This window comes from Bactrocera latifrons, unplaced genomic scaffold (assembly GCF_001853355.1).
Source record: "Bactrocera latifrons isolate USDA-ARS-PBARC rearing strain unplaced genomic scaffold, ASM185335v1 scaffold_4, whole genome shotgun sequence".
NCBI lineage: Eukaryota > Metazoa > Arthropoda > Insecta > Diptera > Tephritidae > Bactrocera > Bactrocera latifrons.
In genome coordinates, this window is record NW_017537045.1 from 730,930 (window position 1) to 755,743 (window position 24,814).

The 24,814-nt window shown below is 31.8% G+C and overlaps 1 protein-coding gene across 1 annotated transcript in view; it reads left to right on the forward strand.

Moving 5' to 3' along the window:
- LOC108972354 overlaps nt 1–13,374 on the forward strand; it is a 114,584-nt gene extending 101,210 nt beyond the window's left edge. The window contains exon 7 of the mRNA XM_018938907.1: nt 12,130–13,374. Coding sequence (XP_018794452.1) covers nt 12,130–13,254 — 1,125 coding nt within the window. The 3' untranslated portion in view covers nt 13,255–13,374. The remainder of the gene's footprint in view (nt 1–12,129) is intronic.
- Nucleotides 13,375–24,814: the final 11,440 nt, after the last annotated feature.

The window sequence follows — 24,814 nt, forward strand, 5'->3', positions numbered from 1 at the left end:
GTATTTCTAATCAAACATTAAATTATTTTTTTAATATTTTTAACTTTTTTTTACTTTTAACCAATAAAAGTACCAAAAAATCATAACGAAAATCTCAAGTTCGCCCCTTAACTTTTACGACACATTCACTGTTTGCCCTCAACGCTGCGGCCATATAACTAGTTTTACACCCCTTTGCACAAGTGTGTGTGTAGACTTTTTCTTTTTTAGGTATGTGCCCCTAAAAGCGCGCCGTAATTTAAGCACGCTCGAATAAATTTTGTACTTTTTACTATTCTTTAAGTTAACTTAAATACCAATATCGTTTTATAGTCATAAAATCGTAACCGCCAACTATCAAACTAGCATTGCCACCAAAATTTCAGAAATTTATTAAAACTTCCACCTGCACTAAAAAATAATGCTTCAGTGCTACACAAAAACAATTCCGCTCCTAAAATAAAAAATAAAAATATTTTCGCATTTGGTTTAGCACTAAAAAGCAAAAGTTGTTCATTTAACGCACCCACATTAGCGCTCGCACACACCCTCTTATGCCACGATTTTGGCTGAATTCCACACATTTTCTCGCTTTAGCAACCGATTTAGCTCTCCATCTGTTCCGTTATATATGTATGCTTATAAAAAATGTTTAAGGTCTTTAAACTTACGCAGCACGCTGTGATATTTGAAAGTTTAGCCTCAAAGTATGCTTCTACGTTTTTTATGGAGTGAAAAATATTGCGTAGCTAAAATTTATAGCGAAGATTTAGCAGTAACTTTTTAATCAATCACTTTACACACATTTCAAGCTAGTAGCTCAAAAAGTATTGCATACTTTTTGGGGCATAATATATTTTGCCTATTTTTGTTTCATATTTTACGCGCAGTATGCTCATATACACATAAATAAGTCAAACCCGTAGTTTTTCTTAAAATATTTACTGTTAAATGCCTTAAATTTTTAAAATGATTATATAGATACCTGTAAGTATACCTCATATAATATAGCATGAATGCTTGCTGCTGAAACAAAAGAGGTTAAGTCAGTTTTGCTTGTACTTAACATTGTTTTTCAGTTATTCGTGCTGTGCAACAAGTGAGCTATATTTTTATAGTACTCTAGCATACTTTTTGGCTACAAACGACTTTTAATATTTTCAAAACATTTACAATGCTGCACAAGTTTCATGCTTCACACTCTTTTAGCTTGTTTTCTTTTGTTGCAAATAGGTATTTACTTATTTTTGCATGTAGAATCTTAAAAATACATCAAAATCAGCCTAAATATATACATCAAAAATCATAGTTTTTGGTTTCAAACGAATTTTAATGTTTTCAAAGCAGTTATAGTGGCGTATATATTGTATGCATCACACTTTTTCTTCTTGATTTACATTCTTGCATATTGCTATTTACTGATTTGCGTGTCGAATCATGAAAATAAATGCAAATTAGCCTAAATGCATACTTCGAAAATCAATGAACATTTGTTTTACTGCAACAGCTATCAGCAACTTAGTTTATTTGTTTTACAAATCGTTGGAATTGAAACTTTTAATAACAAATGCTCAGTGGTATGCGTATTTTATTGCTTTGTGCTACGAAATGGCTTAGCAGTAATTTTAAAGACTTGTTTACATTTAAGCTGCTAATCACGTGCGATAATTTGCTCTTAAGGTTAAGTTAGATGATATGTATATGACTTGTTATTGTAATAAAACATATTTATAAACTAACTATGTCCAATTAAAGGTTATCGATTTAGTTACCAGTTATTGAGAGGAAAGCATACTATTAGGCTGATTGCGTATTAGTAAAAAAGATCAGAATAGCTTATATTATATCTACCACACCATTTCACACCATGCTTAACGCAGCTTTTCTTATATATAATGCGGTATGGTACTAAGAAAGGCAATTAGAAATTTCACATTTTAGTTAAAAATTTCGACTCTTTTATACAAGTAACATAATATTGACCATACCGAGTAGGTTTTATGCAGTTGATTAAGTCTTCTATTGCGATAATTATATCGAACTAGATTTTACTTACGAAAAGCACCCAAATGTAGGCAATATTTGACGATATGGTAATTATATTTGAAGAAATAAATATGTAAAATCAGATTTTTAACTTTTAACTGTACCTTTTTTTTTATAACAGATATTTCTAATGCATTAAATCATAAGTCAATTTAAATAATGTACATTATGACCAAATACATACGCTCCCCGAACTAGGGGCACTACAATGCATACTTTGGAGCGCTCTTGCAAAATATTTTAACAGCTAAATAATAGCATTAGTGATGTTTGAAATGGTGCTGCCAGCAAACACAAATTAATACTTTAGGCAACTATGTTATTTGCTATTAGGAAATTCCCGCCATTTCCGCTATTATTGCCGATTCAGTAATATCATAATTAGTTTTGCATACTTACGGCAGCGTAAACAGCAACTATTATGTTCAGTTCAATTAAGTTTGAAAATTTCACTACTAAAATAGCTAAAGTTAAAAAAAAAATATAAATAAATAAAAAACTTGCGCTCGAAAGTATGCAGCACTTCACATTAGAGGTACTTAAATATTTCTTTTAGCGCTCTATTTAAATCAGACAGAGAAGTGTTTCAAGCTATAATTGCAAAAATATGTCGACTAGTAAAATTCATAACTGTTATTTCGCAGTTTTGTTTAAGCTCTGAGTTTTTTGTTTGCATAACTTTTGGCGCAATGCGAAAATATTATTTTAAAGTGCTCAAAAAGTTATGATTTCTACTTACAAATAATTTTGATAATAAAGTATTTTTATTTGAAGCCGTAAAGTACGCAATGTTTTAAAGTGCTTAAAAAAGTGATGATTTAGACTTGCAAACAACAGTTTACAAATCTGAGATAACGTGGCGTGAGAAAAATTTTTTTATTCGAAGCCGAAAAGTATATAATAATTTCAGCTAAAGGTTTTTGTTATATTATACAAATAATAAATAACATATTGTAGTGAACAAAAAGTAGTAATTGCTCTAATAATTTAAATTCTCGAAAGTAGTCATTGCATGCTTCTGGGGGAAAAAATTTTAGTCACTTAACCTAAGCGACTGGTCTCAGAGTATTCAATTCTTAACTTTCCATTGCATTTATGATGGTATAAAAAATTAGTGAGCGTTAAATTATTATGCTGCCACTATTGCATTAAGGCAGTTACGCCTAAAAGCATGCAAATTTTTACAACTGCTTTCTTATTAGCACAGCCAGCAACACATAATTATCGTCACGCAAACTAACACGACAAAATCACAAATCACCCAATCATGAAGATTATACACATAAAACGGGTGCTCTATTGAAGCGCCTGAACGTATACTAAACTAATTTTTTGCTTTGAAGTTTTAATTAAATACACGCACTTCCTGCAAGGAGCGTTTATCTATTACTTTAACGCAACGCTCAAGTTGTAGCGCCTAAAGGTATGCTACAAATTGCATGCACGTTTTGCGAATTCCACGCAACGCTATTTTCAAGCACTTTTACAACGTTTGCGAAAAGTTTCAATGGATGCGTTAGTATTAGTTAGACAATGCGTGTCAGCAGAGAGTTTGCTGACACATCTAGCCGGGTCACACGCCATTCTGACACACATTAAATGCACTGGGTGCCGCTGGAAAATCTCATTAGCTTGAAAGCCGGCAGCCAGCTAGTAAATTAATGATAAAACGCCACTGGACGTTTTCTATAAACTCTGTATGTTTATATAAAAGAAGATTTTTAGACTTAAGGTACAGTTTGAGCAGCCTTTCACTAAAATTAAATGATTTCTTATACGCTTTTGGATTGTAATACCAAATATATTTTAAATATTGCGAAATTGTTAAGAATTTCCATTTCGCTCCATACGAGTATATAAAGCCTGATAACATTATGTAGCCTTTTCATAATCCCGAAATTTCGGGATTCCAAAAAAAATTTCGGAATTAATAAATTGGTTGACTCCAAATAAAATTACTAATTCAGTTGAAATCCCGAAATTTCGGGATTATACTGAAAAGTTTCGGGATTAAAAATTTAGTTCACGCTTGATAAAAATTACTATTTCTAAGCTTGAAAATACTTCTAAAAACCAAAGTGGTGACCACTGATATAAAGGGAAAGTACCAAGTTTCGTCTTTCAACAAGCTTTAGTAGGGAACTGTTTTTGAGCTTTCGGTATAGCAAACATATAAGAATATTACAAAATAATATGATTAATTGAAACAAATATGTTTATGCGAAATCCTACTAAATTAACTTTTTTTTTCAAAATCCCGAAATTTCGGGATTGTACAGAAAAGTGTAGGGATTAAAAATTTAGTTCACGCTTGACAAAAATTATTATTCTATGCTTGAAAATACTTCCGATACCCATAATAAGTAGAAATCCTACGGAGTACGCTGCGGAATTTTCTACTTTCTGCAGCAATTTTAAAGCCTTTTAAGGATATAAAATAGTAATTATATTTAAAATTAACAAGTATACTTAGATTTCAGTTATTATTATATTTTCTTCAAATAATATTTTATATTTTCTTCAAACAATCTTTATAAGCTTCGGAAGGGGAATATTTGACTACCTAAAAGAACTTTTTATTGCAAAATATTTTTTTCCAACAAATACGTCACAGTAAATTATAAAAATATAACATCCAACAGTTTTTTTATATACTTTTTATCTTCTCTATAATTTTCTTCACTTCGTCCTCCCTTTTCTGACAAAAAAAACCAGACATTTTCTTTGTAAGTTTCTACCTCCCAAACTAGTAGCACTTTGTAAACATTGTTTGTATGCTTGTTACATAGTTTTGTACACTCTTTTCGCCACTTGCAAATACTTTAATTTAGTTTGTGTATGCCCAAAGAATGCGCAAATTTGCTGAGGCCAAGTGTTCTATTGTTACCGGTTGTCTTGTTAAGTTTGAAGTTTTCCAAACTTTTTGTTGTTTTTCGTGCAGTGTTATTCTTGAAAAAAGGGAAAATTGTAGGTACACTGAAATGAATAAAAAATGAAGATTTATAGAATATAATAAATTTACAATGGGAAATTTTTAAGCTTAATTCCAATTATTTTTTACTTTTTTTTACAAATACTCATTATTTATTTATTTTTTTCTGGAAACCTTCAGCTATCAACACTTTAAGCTCAAAATTAAAAATTGTATTTGTAAAATGAATAAAAAATGAAGATTTATAGAATATAATAAATTTACAATGGGAAATTTTTAAGCTTAATTCCAATTATTTTTTACTTTTTTTTACAAATACTCATTATTTATTTATTTTTTTCTGGAAACCTTCAGCTATCAACACTTTAAGCTCAAAATTAAAAATTGTATTTGTAAAAGTTTTATGCAAGAAAAATATATGGCAACTCCAGTCCATATTGTTAATTTATAAATTATAATTGATTTATTAATAATATAGGAAGCGATATTTTAAACTTTTTTGTTATATTTTTGTACAAATTCTTTAATTTTAATTTTCGAAATATGTGGCAACCTTTGAAGAGGAGTTTTAAAATAATATACACTAGTCATATAAAATAATATTTTAACCTGCTGTTTAATGATTTACTATTTACTAGTTTATTAATTTTAGTCAGGTGGCAACCTCATTAACCAAATATGTGATCACTTTCCTTTTTAAACTTGTAAAAGTTACTGCATAACATTTTTTCCTCCTTAAAAATCTACATAAGCAAACAAACATTAAAATTATTAGAAAATTATGGCATCCCTGCGAAATCTTTTAATTTTGCAGAATAGAAATAAAAAATTACAAGTATTCATTAATTATTTACTTTTTTCTGATTAAGATGGCAACATTTTATTCTCGAAAATAAATATTGTATTACTTGAAACTGTATGCAGAAAAATATGTGGCAACTCGAGTCCAAGAAAATATTCTAAATATATCATATAAAATATACTCACTTTAATTTTTTAATAATTTAGAACCTAGTAGCGCTGTTAAATTATATAATATTACATAATTAAACAGGTGACCGTAATTTTTGTTAAGCTTAGAAATTTAGAAAGATTTTTTCCTTTTTTTTTTGCAAATTTTTTGTTGCAATTTTTGAAATAAGTGGCAGCCATTTACTATTAATTCTAAAACAATATACTTTTACATACATTTTTATTTACTTATTGTTCCCATTTTTGTAAGGTGGCAACTCTAAACACAAAAAATTAATTTATAATAAGCTTAAGAAAAATTGTCATATATTAGTTATAATTTTTCGTTGTGAAGTCAGCGTAAATAAAGCCATATAGAAATTTTTTAAGCATAATGGCAACTCTACAAATTGAAATTGTGCTTAAATTATTTTTCTTATATCTTACACAAACAAATTAACTGTATATTATAATGTAAAATATAGAACTTTTATTATCTGCACCATCTTCATCGATGGCAAGTCTATTCGTACCCTCGGGAAGAACTGCATTTAATGTCAACATAAAAAATGTCGTATATTCCCTTACAAACCTTAACTCTTAATACTTAAACCGAACATGTGAGTATACATATTTGACTCTTAAGGCGCAATATTTATTAAATTTGATTTTCTTCGGCTTGCTTGTTTTATATTTGCTTACTTGAGCTTAATTTATCCACTTAAATATTGGTTGCCATTTTCAGCTTGATTGGTAGGACTTTGTTATACTTATATATATATATACATATAACCTCCATAATTTGATTGTAGCATACCTTCAGGCGTAACATATATTTTTATTAATGCTTCTTGTCTGCATTTCTTGTTTATAGAAGCGCATAGCAAAACAAGGATATAACAAAACAATGATTTCCAATTCATTGATTGACGCCAATGAAAAACATCAAAGAATAATCACAATAAAGTACATGCCGGTAGCTGAATGCATGAGTATGAGTGTGTAATGTGTTAGTGTGTTTACAAAATAAATATGAAAGAATCAAAATATGACAAGGGTAAGCGAAATTAAATGTTGTTGTTTTGTTATAAAACATGGCATAATTAATTTTGAAGACTTTGGTTATAAAACCGATTATATTTCAGTTAAGTGGTACCAAATGTTATAGGATTTGGTAATAGAAGACCCATTCGAAGTCTCGATTGAAAAAAAGTACACATTTCTACTTGTAATTATGGCCGTGGTCTTTCATTTACGCTAAAGTCAGCTTCTATCAGATTTCAGATAGAAAAGAATGCTGAGAGGCTCCTTAAAAAGCTTGAAAACTTATAATAAAGTGAACCTTTAATCATACTTAGGTAGTAGGTAGTTACATAGGTAGAATGGCTACCTGATGATGCATCTAGGCCTTCAGAAGGAGCATTGTGATACCACCGGGGCTAATATTCCCTCGTAACCACCACGTGCTTCAGATTCAAGTTCATTAGTTCATACTTACGCACTCAACGATTTTCTACATTTCAAATGAAGCACTGCCGACGATCACACCTCAACATGCATTCAAATATCTTGAAGATTTCGTCGTTTGTGGATCCCTTTAAAATAAATATGAAATAGAATAATATTTTTGGAATAAAAAAGTAATAATATTTTTGGCATAGAAATAATATTATTGAATACTATTTAACTAGTTTCCGCATTTCGTAATCTTTTTGATGGATGATTATAATAATTCAAAGGCTTTCGGAGCCCAAGAATGCACAGTTAAACTGAAGTCAATCAAAAAACTACGTCAGTCAATCTAATAGGCAATCATTTTCTCAAAAAAGTTGTTAGATTGACTAAATAAATTTCTAAAAGCACTCATTACCTCACCCAATTATAGAGTTTATACCACTTATCGAGCTGTGAAGCACACTATTTCACATTTTGTTTTTCTTTCGCTTGTCGCTGTTTCGCTTGAGTACGCTGAGCTTTTTAAGTTCATTGTAGATCACGTACTATTCACATACTTCCTTCATTCTTCTATTGATTGCTTAAGTTTGCTTAGCCGAGCTTTTAAGCTCCAAACTCAATCGACTACATCGATTTCAAACAGGTAAAATAAAAATGTGGTGCATATTCTTAAATGATTACTTTCTTTTGGTTAAAAAAGTATTTATATGAAGCTTTAAGCTTTCTTGCGTTTTTATACTCTAAGACACACAGCTCGCTTTCGTATGGACATTGAAGAAAAAGAAAGATATAGTCTCAGCTATGATAAAGCAACTACTGTTTCATCAAGAAAGCTTTAGAGACTTTTTAAGATTAATACTACTGGGTACTCTAACTGAAGCTTTGCGAGACCTAGATATTCTAATTATAGCTTTCTGAAGTCGGAATACTGAAAGCTGCCAGATAGACTCTGCCTTCACGCTCAAAACTCCAGAGCTTCGAAATCTAAGCAAACTTTAAAGCTTTCGAGCTTTCTTAGCGCATCAGGGTTGAAATCACTGGCATTGCTATCGGTCATTTTCCCATAAAAAATTACTCACCAACGAATTCATTTGTTAATACAGGAGTATTTATGTATAAGCCAGCGGCACTATAATCTTTTGATTGGCAAAAGCGCTTGAGTAAATTTTCATGTATTTTTGCTTTGAGCAACAAATATAACACAGGACAAGTGGCACTCAAGCCAAAATACAAATCAAATGAATGTTATTGCCATATTTTACTACTATTTTCCTATTTTCACATTTATTTTTTGTTATTTTTTTCATGCTTTTGCTCATAAGCTATGCATAGGTCGGCAAGGGCGAAAAGCAATTTAGGAAGCCAAATCGTGTATGCAATAAATGTAGCAACACGGCGAAAGCAATAAATAAACACGTGTGTATGTATTTATACAAATGTATGTAGTCTATGTATGCGTATATGTATAATATAGAAATAGTGTGGTATATAGTTATATTGCGAGATATTGATATGTATGGCCTTTCGTCTATTCCCTGTGGAGAATATTTAACCAGCAAAAAAATGTCACAAGCGGCATAGCAGTTCCAGTAACTTACAGCAGGTTATTTCAGGTCAAAACTATTATAAGCTGTGCACATAGCAGAGTGGGAAACAATAACGATAGTTGATAGTTGTAACATTTCTCAGAGACACCTGGAAGATTATACATTAATTTCTACGTATTATTATCTGTCACTTACTATGTGCTTACCCTAAAGATATCAGTAACGATATAGACAGAATCTCTAGCTTGTTTATAAGGGTAGCTTATCGGTATATATAAAGTCGGTAGAGCTTTCTCTAAGCCGACCTTATACTAAAATAAGTTGCAGGTATGTTGCAAACTAATAACTTCTTTCAAAGCGAAAGTCGCAACCCTTAAAGCTACGCACATAATCCAAAGAATATGGAATTATAATTTTTATGTACATAAGAACATAATGCTTAAAGAAGAATAGGTTTGTTTAAGTTAATCCGTTAGGCCAATAAGCCACAAATACACCAGTTTTGGTCCTTCGCCATACTAGATGCAGTTCAGTTGCTAGGTCCATTAGGATACCTAACAGACCTAGAGGCCTCACTCTCGATGCAGCCTTCAGTGTATCATACCTTGGGAACACCATATGCTTAGAGCTTAGTCCTGCCAATGCGGGACCAGTGCACAAAAGATGCCCTATTGTTTCTCTAGTGCCTTGTTTTAGACATTTCCTGCAGTATTCTTTATCTATCAGCGCCATTGTACAGATGTGTGTCGCCAACAGACAGTAAGCAGTTAGTATCACGAGCATGTTCGTACAGTCTCTTCTATCAAATGGATATTTATAAATTTTTTATCTACCGTTTTCAACATGACTTTTGCTGTTTTCAACCCAGGTAGCTGGTTCCATCAGGTTTTGATTTTCTTTACCATGCTGCTGTACAGATCGTCGTATAGACAATGCATGGGTTTCCCAATCACGTTTCGGGTGTTAACAAACCTTCACAATCTCGTCCACTATTTCATTGCCCTCGATGCCTTTGTGGCCTGACACCCAAGAGAAGGGAATTTGCTTGCTTCTGGCAACACTTTCTATTACTGCCCTTTTTATCAAGACACTTCTGACCGATATGCGATACGAGATTCTCAAATCAAGTTCTCTTTTAGTCTACGAAATTTTTTGGAGCTTTCACATCTTTCAACAATAAAAAAACGAAAATATATTGGTATCCGTTTGAGCTCTATTTCGGGTTCATTTATAGTACATATCCTCACATTCGAGGCGGCAGAAACTTGAAGAAAGCTTTTTAAAAGGTGCTTAAGCTGTAGAGACCATTTAGAATAAATTGTCTAAAGTATGTTCAGAATAGTACTGGGAAATTATTGTTGTTAATTAATTTTAGACTTCAGCACTTTTTGAACCCATAGCTCCGCATGTATTCCGCAGACCCCACCTAACCTACTCAATGGCCCTATAAATTTCCGCATCATCAAATTTCTTACTGGATCTTTTGCCTTGCCACGCGAGTATTTGTGCAATCGAATATTTATTGAATCGTTCGGAATTCCGCAAAACTAAGCGGACAGACCGAAATTGAGCTTGTCGTTGATGTTTGTTGATTTGCAAACTCTTTTCTCTTTTATAACGCCAATATGTGTGTTTTATCTATATCTGTAGCTAAAGCTAACAGAGGTTGTACAGTCTATTGGAGATTGTTCGACAGTGTGGATTTGAGCATATGCAATGAGTTGTCGTTTCTGTGGCCACGACTTTTATGTGGCTGCTTTTTTAGTCACACATGACGGCATGTTACTGCATTATTTGATTGAATTTTTTATGTTGCCTGACATTTTTTAGCGGTATTCACTTCGTAACCTGGTTTTTCTGTTTATTTATAAAAAAAATTGTAATCTCTGTACATATGGTTAGATATTTTTTTAGATGCTTTATAATTATTGTCTGACTCATGCATGCATTTGCGGCTTTTCCGTTATTTCTGTTGACCAATTTTAAGGTTATGTTTGTAGTCAGCATATTGTTGTCTCATCTCCGTGGTTTAGATATAGTTGTGACATCGACTGTTGACTTTGAGGTTAAGTAGGCATTTTGAGGTTATGTTTGTTGTGAAAACGCTTGCTGCATTTTGATTACGGAAATTTTGTTGATTTACCACAGGCAGTTTATTTTATTTATAAATGTTGCTTACTTAAGAAATAAAACCTAAACTATTAGAACATCAAGATTAGAGAATTATTAAGCATACAAACTTATTTTCGATTAATGCATAGGGTGCATCAGGGCGGGAAGCTTAACTCATTTAGCCAGTCGATAACGGCAACGGTAATGCTAAATAGCCTTTCATGTTTGGTTTTAAGACGACAACGATAACGGAAATATTTTTTTTTTTTTTTAATTCTCTGAAGAAATGTTCTCAGGGGTATACAAGTCTCGTGACGAAGTTAAGATTTAACAAACTATAGATTTTCGCTTCCAAATGATCTAGGAATCTCTCAGAACTCATATTCTTCAACATAAAGTAATACTTTCTCATAATCTAATATAACGGGTTCAATCTCAGATTTAAAAGGTGCTTTATGTCTAACTCTAGACAGTATATTCCCGCACCAACTCCATGTTCACTTTCAAGATAACCGTATAATGCTTCTGAACGCCTGTCAACCATACTACTCCACCATAGAACAGAATGGGTCTTACAATAGCTGGGAGGCACCAGTACATAGAAAAGGCGCCAGGTTGTGTCGAGCATCTGCCTGCACATATAACGCATTGCTGACTTCTCTCACTATCTCTTCCTCGTTGTGCTTCCACAGCAGTTAGCTGTCTAAGACTACCTCAAGGTATTGGTTGAGTTGTGTCCCGTTAATCGAAGGGAACCTCCGTAGTGGAATTCTGTACTTTCTTGTGCACACAAGCAGATCCATTTTCTCCTAGTTCAACCTCAGGCCCGCTTGCGATGCCCACTACTGTTCTGTATTGAGAGTGATGGTCATAATACTGCTAATATTCAGTAGAAACCTATCCGTTATTAAGATAGCAATGTCATCCGCGTATGCCACTATCTACGCAAAGACGCTTCTTTAAGAACTTACGAATAAGTACAAGTGTAAGTACATGATATTTTTTGAAATAATTGAGTCCTTTACTTCGATAATTTTCTTTTAGCATAAAACTAAGAGTCGCAAACATTTTAATCAACCACGAGCTTTTGTTCACTTCTCTTTCAAGGTGTGCGCTATTCAACATGTCGACGTCTGTATGTTCAACAATGGGAAATTCAAAAATATTGTCGCCGACTCGGACACCTCGCCCGTGGACCGTACAGTAGCGCCCGGCAGCACGTTGAACACCACAATTATACTAAAGCCACAACGTGGTCAAACGAAAAACTGGATAGCGCTCGAAGACACACTGCAGCGCAGCACAGAGCCCGAAGAGATCACCGGCGTCATTGCTGCCTCAGCGATACGCTCACCAAATCTTATACTTGCGCCTGGACAGGCCATTAACCCTTGCCACAGTCCGGCTGTGGGCATACCGCAACCGAGCGGTTATCATGGACACGGTGTGTCCGGCGTTGTGGGCGACGATCGCAATGTCTTCGCCATTTATGTATCCTACTATGTGAAGGTCAAATTGACCCTGAGCGGCATGGGCGGCGAACTGTCGCTGAAGTTACCATTCGTGCTAGTACATGTCGAAGAGCCTCGTGTGGAACACAGAGTGGAACGACTTGCGCTAGACGATGTGCCGGCTGGCAAACGTAACGGCAACAAAACAAAAAGCGTTGCCGGCACATCGACGTCCAGCATAACGGGAACTACGCCACGCAAAGACGGCAATGGACGTCTCAGTGCGCATCCGAAGCAACTTGATCGCATCGAATCGGTAGACGATGAGATACGTTTGCCAATACCGGAGGCAGCTGGGCCAACTACTGCGCTAACTGCCACCAGCAAGCGCAAGCTTGTTCGCAGCGAAACATTAGCAAAAGATTTGGACGAGGAAATCGAAGAGCAAACAGAGACAGAAGCGACAAAAGCAACGCTAAGCACCGAGGAGAGTTTGCCGCATGACGGAGAAGAGCTGGAGCAGGTGCACATAGTGCAAATACACTCACATGCAGCGGAGAGCATTGAAAAAGAAACGGTGGAGGGCATGCAAGAGGAATCAGACAAAAAAGAGCAGGAAATTGTAGAGTCTGCGGAACCAGAGGAAGATATAAAGCAGTCACAAGATGTAGCAGGAAATGATGAAGCAGAAGATGAAGAAAAAGTGGAGCCAGATTCAAGCGCAGTGGAAGAGACGCCTAACGTCGATGATGAGCATCACCCTCATGCGTCCCATGTGTGATTCTCATTTCTGCGCGGCATGTTTCACAAGAAACGCCATACAAAGTGAAGTACTTAGCAGAGGCATAGTCGCTATAAAAAGTAAGTATTTTTCTCTGGATATGAAGGGAAACCAAGAGGCGTATATATTTTAATAAAAAGTAGTATGAACAAGTAAACAATAACAATTGTGGGTGCGAATACATTTTCTTTTTTTTTTTTTTTTTTTTTTTGATTATCAGGCATGATTTCCTAGAGAAAATACTTACAATTATAACCTTAAGCTACAAGTAAACTCAAATAAGGATTCTAAAAACAAATTAGCTGTTTAAGTATTCCATATGAAACTGATTATACAATATTACGAATTTAGTAAAAAAATTACCGAAGAACATGCAATTTATTGAGTCCAAACGCGTGGAAAAACATCCAACAAGGGCAAGAAAGGAAAGTTTTCCAGGCAGTACCCTTAATAATTATTTCGGAAATGAAAATCCAAAAGACTTAAACTTGTAGTTCCTGAAACATAAAGGAAAACACGATCTCACAACTAAAATTCAAGACTATAAAACCATAAAAAAGAAGATGAATTTCTGAGATTTCTCACGAAGTTGAATACGTTTATATAGTACATCTGGAATTATGTTGCTCGCACTCTTCAGTTAAAAGTAAATATTCCTTCGCAGTATGATAATAGTTTTAGATAGTACTGCATACGTCCAGACAGTCGGATCTACGTAACCGGAACGTACCGGAATTTTTTTAGTAGCTACAACAACAAATCGTAGAAATCAATGTAAAGCTAACCACAAATTACGATTTCATATTGAACGTTAGTTAGGATATTGCCTACCAACTAAATGATCTGAAGACTTATCAAATCAAACTAAAAAGTTTTGCGGTATTTGAGACCAAACTCATTTCATGAAGATAATGGAATTTCGACTTTTCTTTGAAACATATTACCACATTGATGCTCACTGCAACAAAGAAATTTTGAAAACAATTTTTAAATGTGAACGAGAAAAAGTTTGTTTATTTAAAAACACAAACTCATTTCTAAAGAGTGGACATGGTTTCAATATGTTATTTGACCTTTCAAGTTAAAAATAAAAGTGAAACGAAATTCAATAATAATTAAGAAGTAATTCATTCAGAAGTTAAAGAAAGATTCAAGAAGTAATAGTTCATCGTTTTGAACTTTTAGCAGAGTCGGCATTGAACGAAGCTTGTTTGAGAGTTCTAACCTTAAAAAAAGTCGATTATAAATAGATATGGCCTTTAAATAAGCATAAGTAACTTAAAAGATTACAATAAACTATAAAAATGATAACAACTATGGAAATGTTATAATGCTACCCGTATTACTTTTTCTATAGAAAAAGATACAATAAGAGATTGTTTGGCCACTCAGCAAGAAGATGCTCTATCCTCCAACTTACTGTAACTATAAACAATTGATTACTTCGCCTGAAACAATATTGACCGAATATAAAATAATCTATTATCTATTAAAGATGTTATTGTTTACCAAAAAGGGTGGTCAGTTTTGAACAAGTGGAAACATAAAACCCAAACTCCGAAGAGATTAAAAGTGGTCGCAACAAGAGTAGACACTTGTTCCTAAATAGGAAATATTTACCTAAATATACAAACATGAATGATAAGTCAGTGAAATGTGACACACAAAATTGTATTGAACACCGTTTTTTATAAGAACTAGAGATAAATGAATGAGTCTTAAAATAGAAAGAGGTTTCTAAATGTAAAGCGAAAATAAATTTTAAATGGTATGAAGGATACAGATGAAAATAAAATGAAGTAAAATAAATTTGGCGAACTGACAACTTTGCAAACTTCATTGAAGCAAGCAGAAAACTAAATTATGACTATGCTTAAAACAAAACATACAAACTATACAGTTAAACTAGTGTAAGACTTAGGAGCAGAAACTAAATGTATGGAACCAATTTCGGTTATTTTTGCTAAAAAATACAATAAGATATATATATGTAATTTAATATTAAGAAAACCGCTTTGTGTAAATAGTGGTTCCCAAATTTTATGTATGTACGTATATGAATGAAGTATATGAGTGAAGTCATACATAGAATAATAATTGCAAATAAAAAAATAAATAGTGGTAAATACGGTTCTAGGTATGTGAGGCCATATCTTCCAGCTGCGAACATAGATATACATATATATAAATATTGTTATCAAGTACGGTTTCAGTGTTACAAGGACTAGCAAACTCACGTACATATCGGTTAATATATTTTACAGCAAATCCTACAGGAAACAGATTTACATAAACGCATGATGCCTAATAACTGAAAATATGCTCAAGGCGAAAATGTGGCATGAAAATTACAACACAAAAAAGTTAACCATAAATCTCCAAAATATGCTAACTATTGAGTTAAATATTATAAAGCGGAAATTTTGTTATCCAACTTAATATATGAAGTTAAGTGTCAATAGTATTGATACTAAAGGCTGAAATGCGTTTCTAAAGGTGTTGATGGAGCGTTTTTTTCTGTTCTATAATAGTTTTTGGGTTTGAAAACTAGCTAAACCTATTGTTGTTCTTGAACAAACTGGTCCTAATTTTATACATGTCAGCCTTTTAGATATTAAAGTTCGCAAATACGAACAATTTCGTATTGTTTCCGTGACTCTTATTGAGACATCAAAGCTTCGTTTATTGAGTATAGGGAATAACTCCGATAACTTGATAAAATTCGGATTCTCAGGCCTAGGGAGTTTTTTGAGCCAAAGGATTTTTTTTTATTAAATTATTAATAAATTTTAGAAGCAAGAGGGAAGAGAGTTTTGAACTAAAACTTCCCCACTTAAACGGTGTTAGATCTTCGAAATAACAGCATTTGGACGGATAAAATCAGGTTCAATTCCGGTAAAGTAGAACCGGCTGTTGTAGAAATTAAACGGAATCGATGCCATGTGCTCACACATAAACGGCTATCTCTCTGACCTTCCTCGCTGCACGGCACTTAACACTCTCCCCCACTAAATGCACAACGACCATATTCTTAAACTGGATGGAGGAGTACACACTTGATCTTTATATTGCAGTCGCTGGCGTTAAGATTGTAGATGTGACTTTCGACAGCCTGTGCTCCTCCACTCCTCATACAAACGCGAATATCGCCAAAGTAGAGCCTCAACAAAATCCTCAAGTTGGCAGCGCATTAGGAAAGACCAAGGAACATTGTTGGCAACATACAAGGAAATCGGCTAGCAGGTCCTTAGCTACGCCGTACCAATATGGTCGCCTGGATGCAGTGAAACGCAGACGAGGAAGCTGCAAACTGTCTGAACACTTCATGCCCCCTAAAATCTCCCATAGAACACCTGCACAGTGAGACCCGCATGCTTCCAATTAAGGAGCATAATGAAGACCTCTCAATGCAGTTGCTGCTGGGGTGCTTTCAGAAAATTCATCCCTGCAGTCACCTACATGGAGCGAAACCGCCTGCTAGGCGCGTCAGAAGAACCTTCCTCAGCTATGTCGACGACATAAAAAATATGCCGACCAGACTTCGGACGCAACTAACTTCCGACATGCACTGACCGCCATTCACTGTGGAGCCATTAACACCTTCTCATTGAATGGCATACTTGGAGTCTAGTCAACGCCCATTGCAGACGATGAGCTCCGGTTGCCGCGAGAAACGAGAGCGACCCTCGCGTAGCTTCATTATGAATACTGTAGCAGGTCAAACATCTATTTATCCAGAATAGACGCTGATATATCAAACATATGTATGTCCAGCATATAATGAGCTCCCACATGACACTAGCCACCTCTTTGTATGCCCTGCTAAGCCTACTCATTTGACCCCCTTTTCCCTTTGCTCCGATCCCGTCTAAGCCGCTCGTTTACTGAGCCTATTGTTGGATGTTGTCCATGACAACTTATTTAATCCTAACGGGGATAAGGTACGCGTGACAACCACAAAGAGAGTTTTGAACTCTTCATGAAAAATAAAAAAATTGCCATAAAAGTATTGGTAACAGATACTTTATGGTGAAAATTTCTGAATTTATTATACAAAATATAGTAAATATAGTAATATATAGTAAAAAGTCAAAAAGAGAAAAAATATTTAACAAATTCACTATAAATAAAGTAATGATGAAAAATTTGCATTAATTATAACATAAGTTTGTGTGTGTTGAATTGATGTGCGCCTAAACAACTCCTATTAGTTAAAAAAAAGGCTTAGAAAGTAAATATATAAATGTTATTAACTGTTGACTACAGGAAGCTGGACTTCTGCTGACATTATTGTAAAGTTAGTTAATATGTATTGAGTAGAAATTTTAAAATATACTGAAAAAAGTGCTCGAAGCTATAAAAGAATTTATAATACAAAAACAATATATAAGTAACTGTGTGGCACAAATAATGGAAACTATGAAATTTAAATAGAAATTATAAAACAAAAAAGGCGCGCCAAAAGGTATGCTACAGTAAAATATATTGTAAAGGAAGTGCGTGGCTTACCTTTAGGCAGCGCTGAATTTAGCAGGACTACGCTGCTACCAAAGGTACTTATGCACTCAATATAGAAAATTTAAATTTTTAGCAAATCAAGCGATGAAAAGTTTGAAGCAAATATTAATTGGTGTTTGGAAATGTACTAGAATTTACGCTAAGGTATTTATTTTGTAGTTGTAAAGTACACTGATAAAAGAATTATTTGTGAACTCTAAGCAAAATTGCTGTAAGTGGCAAAAAGAGTTGTTAAAAGATACTAAAACAAAAATGTATGAAATAAAATAATAATAATAATAATAAACGCAGCAAATTTGTTTCATTCTGGAAGTAAAATTTCATGACACATCAAAATAAAGGACAAAGACAACTAATTTCTGCGCTTTAGGCAATCAGTAATGCTAAAAATAGCATGGTAATGAATTTAAAAGCTCAACTGACGGGAAAAGTTTACTTTCATGCGAATCTTTCAAGGTTTATTTTACATAAAGAGCACGTGTATGCTAAACTGAAATTACAGGGCTGTTAAATTGCAGCGTTGCGTATAACTAAATCAGAGAGCAGAAAGCTTTCAAAAAAAAGAGCTTAAATTACATGTTAGAAAGCTCGCATATGCGCTTTAAAGGTATTGTAACGAAAGTACATGCAGAATTAAGCTTAAAGCATAACCCGAAGAGCTTTTAAAAGAGCTTTTTGCATAAAGAGAAACTGGGAACTCAACTGATGGAACAGTGCTGTTAAGTTGCTACAGTACGAATGACTCTATTAAATCAAAGAGCTTATATTATACGCAAGAAAGGTTCCATATGAGCTTTAAAGATATTGTAGCAAAAGCAGAATTAAGCACGCAGTGCAATATGCAGTCTATGTGACAGAACCTAATTCATAGCCCCTAGAGCTTTCAAGTCAAAGGAGCTTTAAAGCAGTTGCAATCTATGTATAAATATGTCAACAAAATAGCTTTATAAAGCTCTAGAAAGCTCACTACGAAAGCTTTTTGTGTTAGACCTATCTCTGAATTTTTTTATATATTCTTTTTCCTTCCTCTAAGTTAGACTTCCAAATCTTAAACTGTTTGAGAAATAGTTTAGTGCTTTTTTGTAATTTTTGAACAAATTTTAAAATATTTAAACGTACTTTGCGAAATTATTTCGACACCATATCAGGATTTTTAAACTGTACCTCTTTGAAATTTTTAATATTCTGTTATAAAAATATTTTAATATTTTTAGTATTTTTTTCATTACGTTATTTATGAGCTTCGGCATTAAATCGAGATTTTTAAAAAAATTTTTGAAAAAAAGTATGCAAAATTAAATTATATCATTTTACATTGGGTTTCTCAGATTGGGGATTTTCTTGGAACTATGTTCGATTTTTGAAATTTTACTCTTTTTAAAAGTTCAAGGTTTCCCTCAGCAGTAAGGCTAAATGGAACGATTCCGCTCTCGAGCTAGTGTTTAGGGATAGTACAATCAAGTGTTACACCGACGGCTCAAAAACGGCACAAGAAATTGGCGCAGGAGTCGCAGGGCCACGCTTTAAACCCTACATATCTATGGGAAATTTTCGGAGCATATTCCAAGCAGAGTTCTCTGCTTTAAGTCTGAGCGTAGAGATAAAATTCCAACGCAGCTAACGCAATGAACGTGTAGTTATACTCAGGGACATTCAAGCGGCACTTAAAACGATCTCCGATAAAAATCACAGAGTTACCACACAATTACAAAATCACAAGTCAGCCGTCGTTATTGTAGTATTTTGATTGAAATTTAATGTTATAATTTTTTATTATTCATTCATAGGTAATTTATAATCACTATTTGTAAATATGTACTGTTTTCTTCTTTCATAAATATTGTTTTCGACTTTTATATGTTTTTATCGCATTTTATAATGGTTTTTTTTCCTTTATTGTAGTATTTTTTTTTTTGTTTGTTGTTTAACATTTGTTGCTTAAATTTAAAATTTTGTATTTTTATGTATACTCTCATTTATTATGTATGTATTAACAATTTGTTGTTATTTTTTGTATTAGTTTCGAATGAGAGTTGGTTTCGTCTGAGTTTTAAACTACTTCTTCGCATTTTTATTTCGTAAGAAATTCTTTTTAAAGTATTAAAAATAACATAATGCTTTTCTGGAATATTTGAAATTTTCAAAGACATTTTTGCGAGTTTTAGGGCTGCCAGCACATGTTTTCTAATTTGTTAACAAAAAAGTTTATGTGTATATTTTTATTTTTCAAAACAACCGGTTTTATATTGGGTTTATTTCTTATTGCGCAAAACTTTAAATCATAACGATTTTTATTATAAAATATTTTTTTAAGTATTATATGTCACCAACAAGTGATTCTCAGAAATGTTCAATGCACGTTCTTTTATTTATTTCAAATACATTATTTCTAAACATTACTAGTAAGGTTGTTGTTATTATTGTAATTGTTGATTTTGTTATATTCATATTTTTTATCTTTATTTCTATTGTTTTTTATTTATAAATAAATTNATATATACATTGTTGGTATTATCTCATTTTCATGTTTTTCTCAGCAATTAAAAAGTAACTACTATGTAGACATTACCACGCGCACATCGACCTCGTCCCTACCCGCATATGCCTCTCAATCCACACTTGGTGTATGTTTGTATGTATACCCGATTTCAATTTTAAGGTTAGTTTTAACTACTAAAACGCACTTTGAAGTAATTTAATTTTAAAACAGCAAATAATTGGATTGATTTAAAATATATGCATGTTATTGTTGTTTTATTTTCACATTTTATTTTTGAATATAATGCATACAAAGCGCAGATAAGTTGAAAGTTCGAAAATTCACAAAAAACCAAAAGTACTTAAACAAAAAATATAAAAATTTGAAACCTGAACTTAAAAATCAACTTTTAAAATATTAAAGAAGCTAACTTCGAAATATTTCGCATCCCTTTATTTTAATTATTTTTAGAAAGTTTAAGTAAAAACAAACTTCGAAACTTTTCGAAATTAAAGGTATTTCGAAAATCGTTTTTGTATGAAGAAACGAATTGCGAAAATTTTCGCCATTAAACTTGTTTCGAAATTTAAAACTTGAAATGAACATAAAAATCAACTTTTAAAATATTTAAAAAGAAACAAACTTCCAAATTTTTCGCAATTAAACCTTTATCGAAAATCGCTTTTTTAGTTTTTTGTTTTTTGACAGTTTTCGAAACTAAGCTTTCTTTCAAAATCTATGAAATACTAAAATTTTTTAAATTTAATTTAATAAGAATAATAAATACATTAGCGCCAAAATGCTTGCGAAAACTATTTTTGAAAAAAATAATATTGCTCGAAATTCGTGGAAAAATGTGACAGCACAAACAACTGAAAAAAATTAAATACAAATAACATTTTGTATCAGCAATCTTTACATTTTCAAAATGTTTGCGAAAATTACTTTCGATAGAAATAAAAATTTTCGAAATTCGTAGAAAAATGTGAGCACAAAAAACTAAAAGAAATTAAATGCAAATAACATTTTGTGCTATACATCTTTATTTAATGTGACAAAATGCTTGCGACAATTAATTTCGAAAAATAAAAATTTTCGAAATTCGTAGAAAAATGTGACACAAAACTAAAAGAAATTAAATGCAAATAACATTTTGTACTATAAACCTTTATTTAATGTGACAAAATGCTTGCGAAAATTATTTTCGAAGTAAATACAAAATTTTCGAAATTTGTAGAAAGATTTGACAGCACAAAAAACTAAAAGAAATTAAATGCAAATAACATTTTGTACCAACAATCTTTATTCTCCAAATGCATTTTCCAGTTTTTCGAAATTTTATGGATTTGACATTTCGCTCAAATTAATTTCACTTTCTACTTTACATACAATATTTCGCAGAATTTAACAGACTTTAGAGCAGCGCTTCAGCATTATGCGAGCATGCTTTTTGCGTGCCTGGCACTGCTTGCACTTAAGTTCGCAGTGTTTTTTATACACTTTTAATATAACAGATTTGTATGTATGCGTGCATTTTGAATGCAGTTTTCTAACATTCGCTTGCTGCTTTATTTTACGTTCTTACACAACAACAATTTATCATAAACATTTTCTTTAAATAAACTAGTTAGATTTTCGAATCGTTTAAATTACTTAGACTTTACTAAAATGTTAAAAATAAAATTAATAAAAATTAAGGGTCGTACATATATATAGTTATTTTCACGTTTGTTGACCTTTACAGTTAGGTGTGTCGGTGTATAGGCATTTTACAAGCATTATTAATATACTTTTAAATAAAATTTTATTGAATAAATATTTGCAAGTTGTTGCTTTATATATGTTTTTTCATTTATTTTTTATTTTTATTTATTATTATTTTTTTTTTTTGTTNAAATATGTACATGTATATAATATATACATATATATATATTTGAGAAGAAATGTATTAAAATTTGAAAAGCTGAAGTTATAGTTTAATTATACTAATTTAGACGCTTTAATTTAAAAAAGTTATTAGCAGTTCAACAAGCCAACAGTTCAGTGTCTCCACAACAGTGTTCATTTAAATTTAATATAAAGTAAAACATTCGAAGAAAATACAATAATATTAGTAAAAAAATTGGAAAAAAATATTTGAAAAAAAAATTATATTTATAAGGTATAATTAAATAAAATTGTCTTACATGCAGTTAGGGAGTGAAAAATAAGAGAAAGCGCTTTGATAAACGATTTTTGAAAATATGAATAGCTAAAATACTGCAAACAGAAAAGAGTACAAAACGAACAAATTGTGTGTAATGTTGCATAGTTTATTCAATAATTTCGTTTAACATTTGCATTCAACATGTGTAATTACTATACTGCTGTAGTTGTTGATGGCTTAAATTATTGCTTTACATACTTTATGTTTTTGTAATTGAAACTTACTTATTTCGATTGTTTGCTTTTAAACTGCTGGACATGCATACATTAGTTGTTTATAGTTGTATTTATGAAAGAACTATAAATTTGCTTATTTATTTAATTTTTTATATTTTTATTTCAATTTTTTATTTTTATTTCGAAAACTGTTTATTTATTCAAAGTAAAAAAACAATATTTATTCTTATTTACTTTGAATAAACACACACACAGTACACAGATATTTGTTTATAATAATAAAATATAAATAAACAATTAGCCTTTTGTTTCTTATTATTTTTGTTCTTATTTGTGTATTTAAGTTTTAACCAACGACAACAGACTCAGCGCTTGTAACAAATTCATTTTCACTTGCCATTTTATTTATTCATTACTTTTATTTCAATTTTTTTTTTCTACAACTGCTTTTCTTCTATGCATGTTTGTATGTTTGTATGTATGTATGCAAGTTATGGGTATTAGTAACTTACTGTCTCTTATACACATCTAGATGTGTATAAGAGACAGATTAGAAAAAATCAAAAGGAACTTTTTAAATATAGACATACATTACAAAATAAAATGAATATCATTTTATGAATAATAAAATTTTAGTTACTTAGAGCCCACATTAAAATTAAAAAAAATTAATTGAAAGTTATTTTGTATTTAGCAAAAATATATTAATTAATAAAAAAACTACTTTCGAAAGGACAATGTTATGGCAGGAAAATTATATTTTACTGAAAGTTAAATTTTAAAACCAAATAAATAATATATTATACAAAATCTTAAATAAAATGTTAAATATATTTTTATAATGAGTGAAAATTAAAAGCAGTGTTTAACAAAAAAGGTATACTACACTTTTATATATTATTTTTTGTGGGCAAAAAATAGTGAGACTTTTTAATTTACATTTCTCGATAAAAGCTATTCCTCAAAAAGGTTTTTTCTAGGTTGGTATAAGTGTCAGTGACAGCTAGCATAGCCACAGCAAAATAATCATTAGTGTTTAGTATACGCCTGTCTTCCTGAATTACATAAATTTTTTTTAAAAAAAGTTCTTTTAAATATTGTGTGCGGTATCAAAATTTCTTTAGCCGAAAGGTTCATAACGTTGGAAAAGAACTTTGGTTATAATTCTTTGACACAAGTAAATGTTTTTCATTGGTACAATATATTCAAAGAGGGCGACAGCGCCGCGGGAAAGGCGACCATCAACATCAACTGATGTTCCACCCAATTTCCACCAACCCGTGGCTAAAAAAATAAAATTGGTGCTTGAGAATCGACTATTAAGAGTCAAAGATAATATTGGTATCGTTGGAAAAACAATTTGGTTCCTCCGAAAACACTCAGTTTTTTCGAAAAACAGCATCGCTTAACAATACTTTCCGAGTACCAGGAAGTCATGAAATGTGTTAGAACTACCGATAAGTATTGGATCTATGCTTACGTCCCGGAAACAGATCAATCGGTCGAATATCGTAACAAGGGGGGGCCGAAGCTGAAAAACCACGCCAAAAAAGGTCAAAAATCATAGTTTTGTTAACAGTTTTCTTCGATTATCGAGGTGTGGTGCAATCCGAATTGCTTCCGATGGCCGACCGGCCAAACTGTCAACAAAGAATACTATTTGAGTGTTATGCGGAATTATGAACCGCCAACTCTTGGTTTTTGCACCACGATAATGCACCGTCGCATAATGCATTGATTCTTTATGAGTTAATCGCTAAATTTTCAACAAAATCGTGCCGCAACCAAATTAAATTATAAATTGAATATAAATATATGTATGTATTTCTATATTGGTGAAAATTAAAAAAATAAATAAATAAAACATGAAAATATATATATATTTCATTAAATACAAACAAAATTAAAAACCTTAAACAACAAAAATAAAATGTTTTTTTTTTTTAATTTTTCTAAAATAATACGCTTTTAGCTTTCCTAGCGCTTGGAAACGTAAAAAAATATAATGAAATCAGATAAAAAAATTTGTTATTTTAAGACAATATAATTATTACTAAATTTTTTCCATTGTGCACTTATTGCATATTCGAAATTATTGAATAAATTCAAATGTATAATATATATGCAAAAATATAAGACAAAAAAAAGAAATTTTTATTATTATTTTTGCTTTTAGTTTTA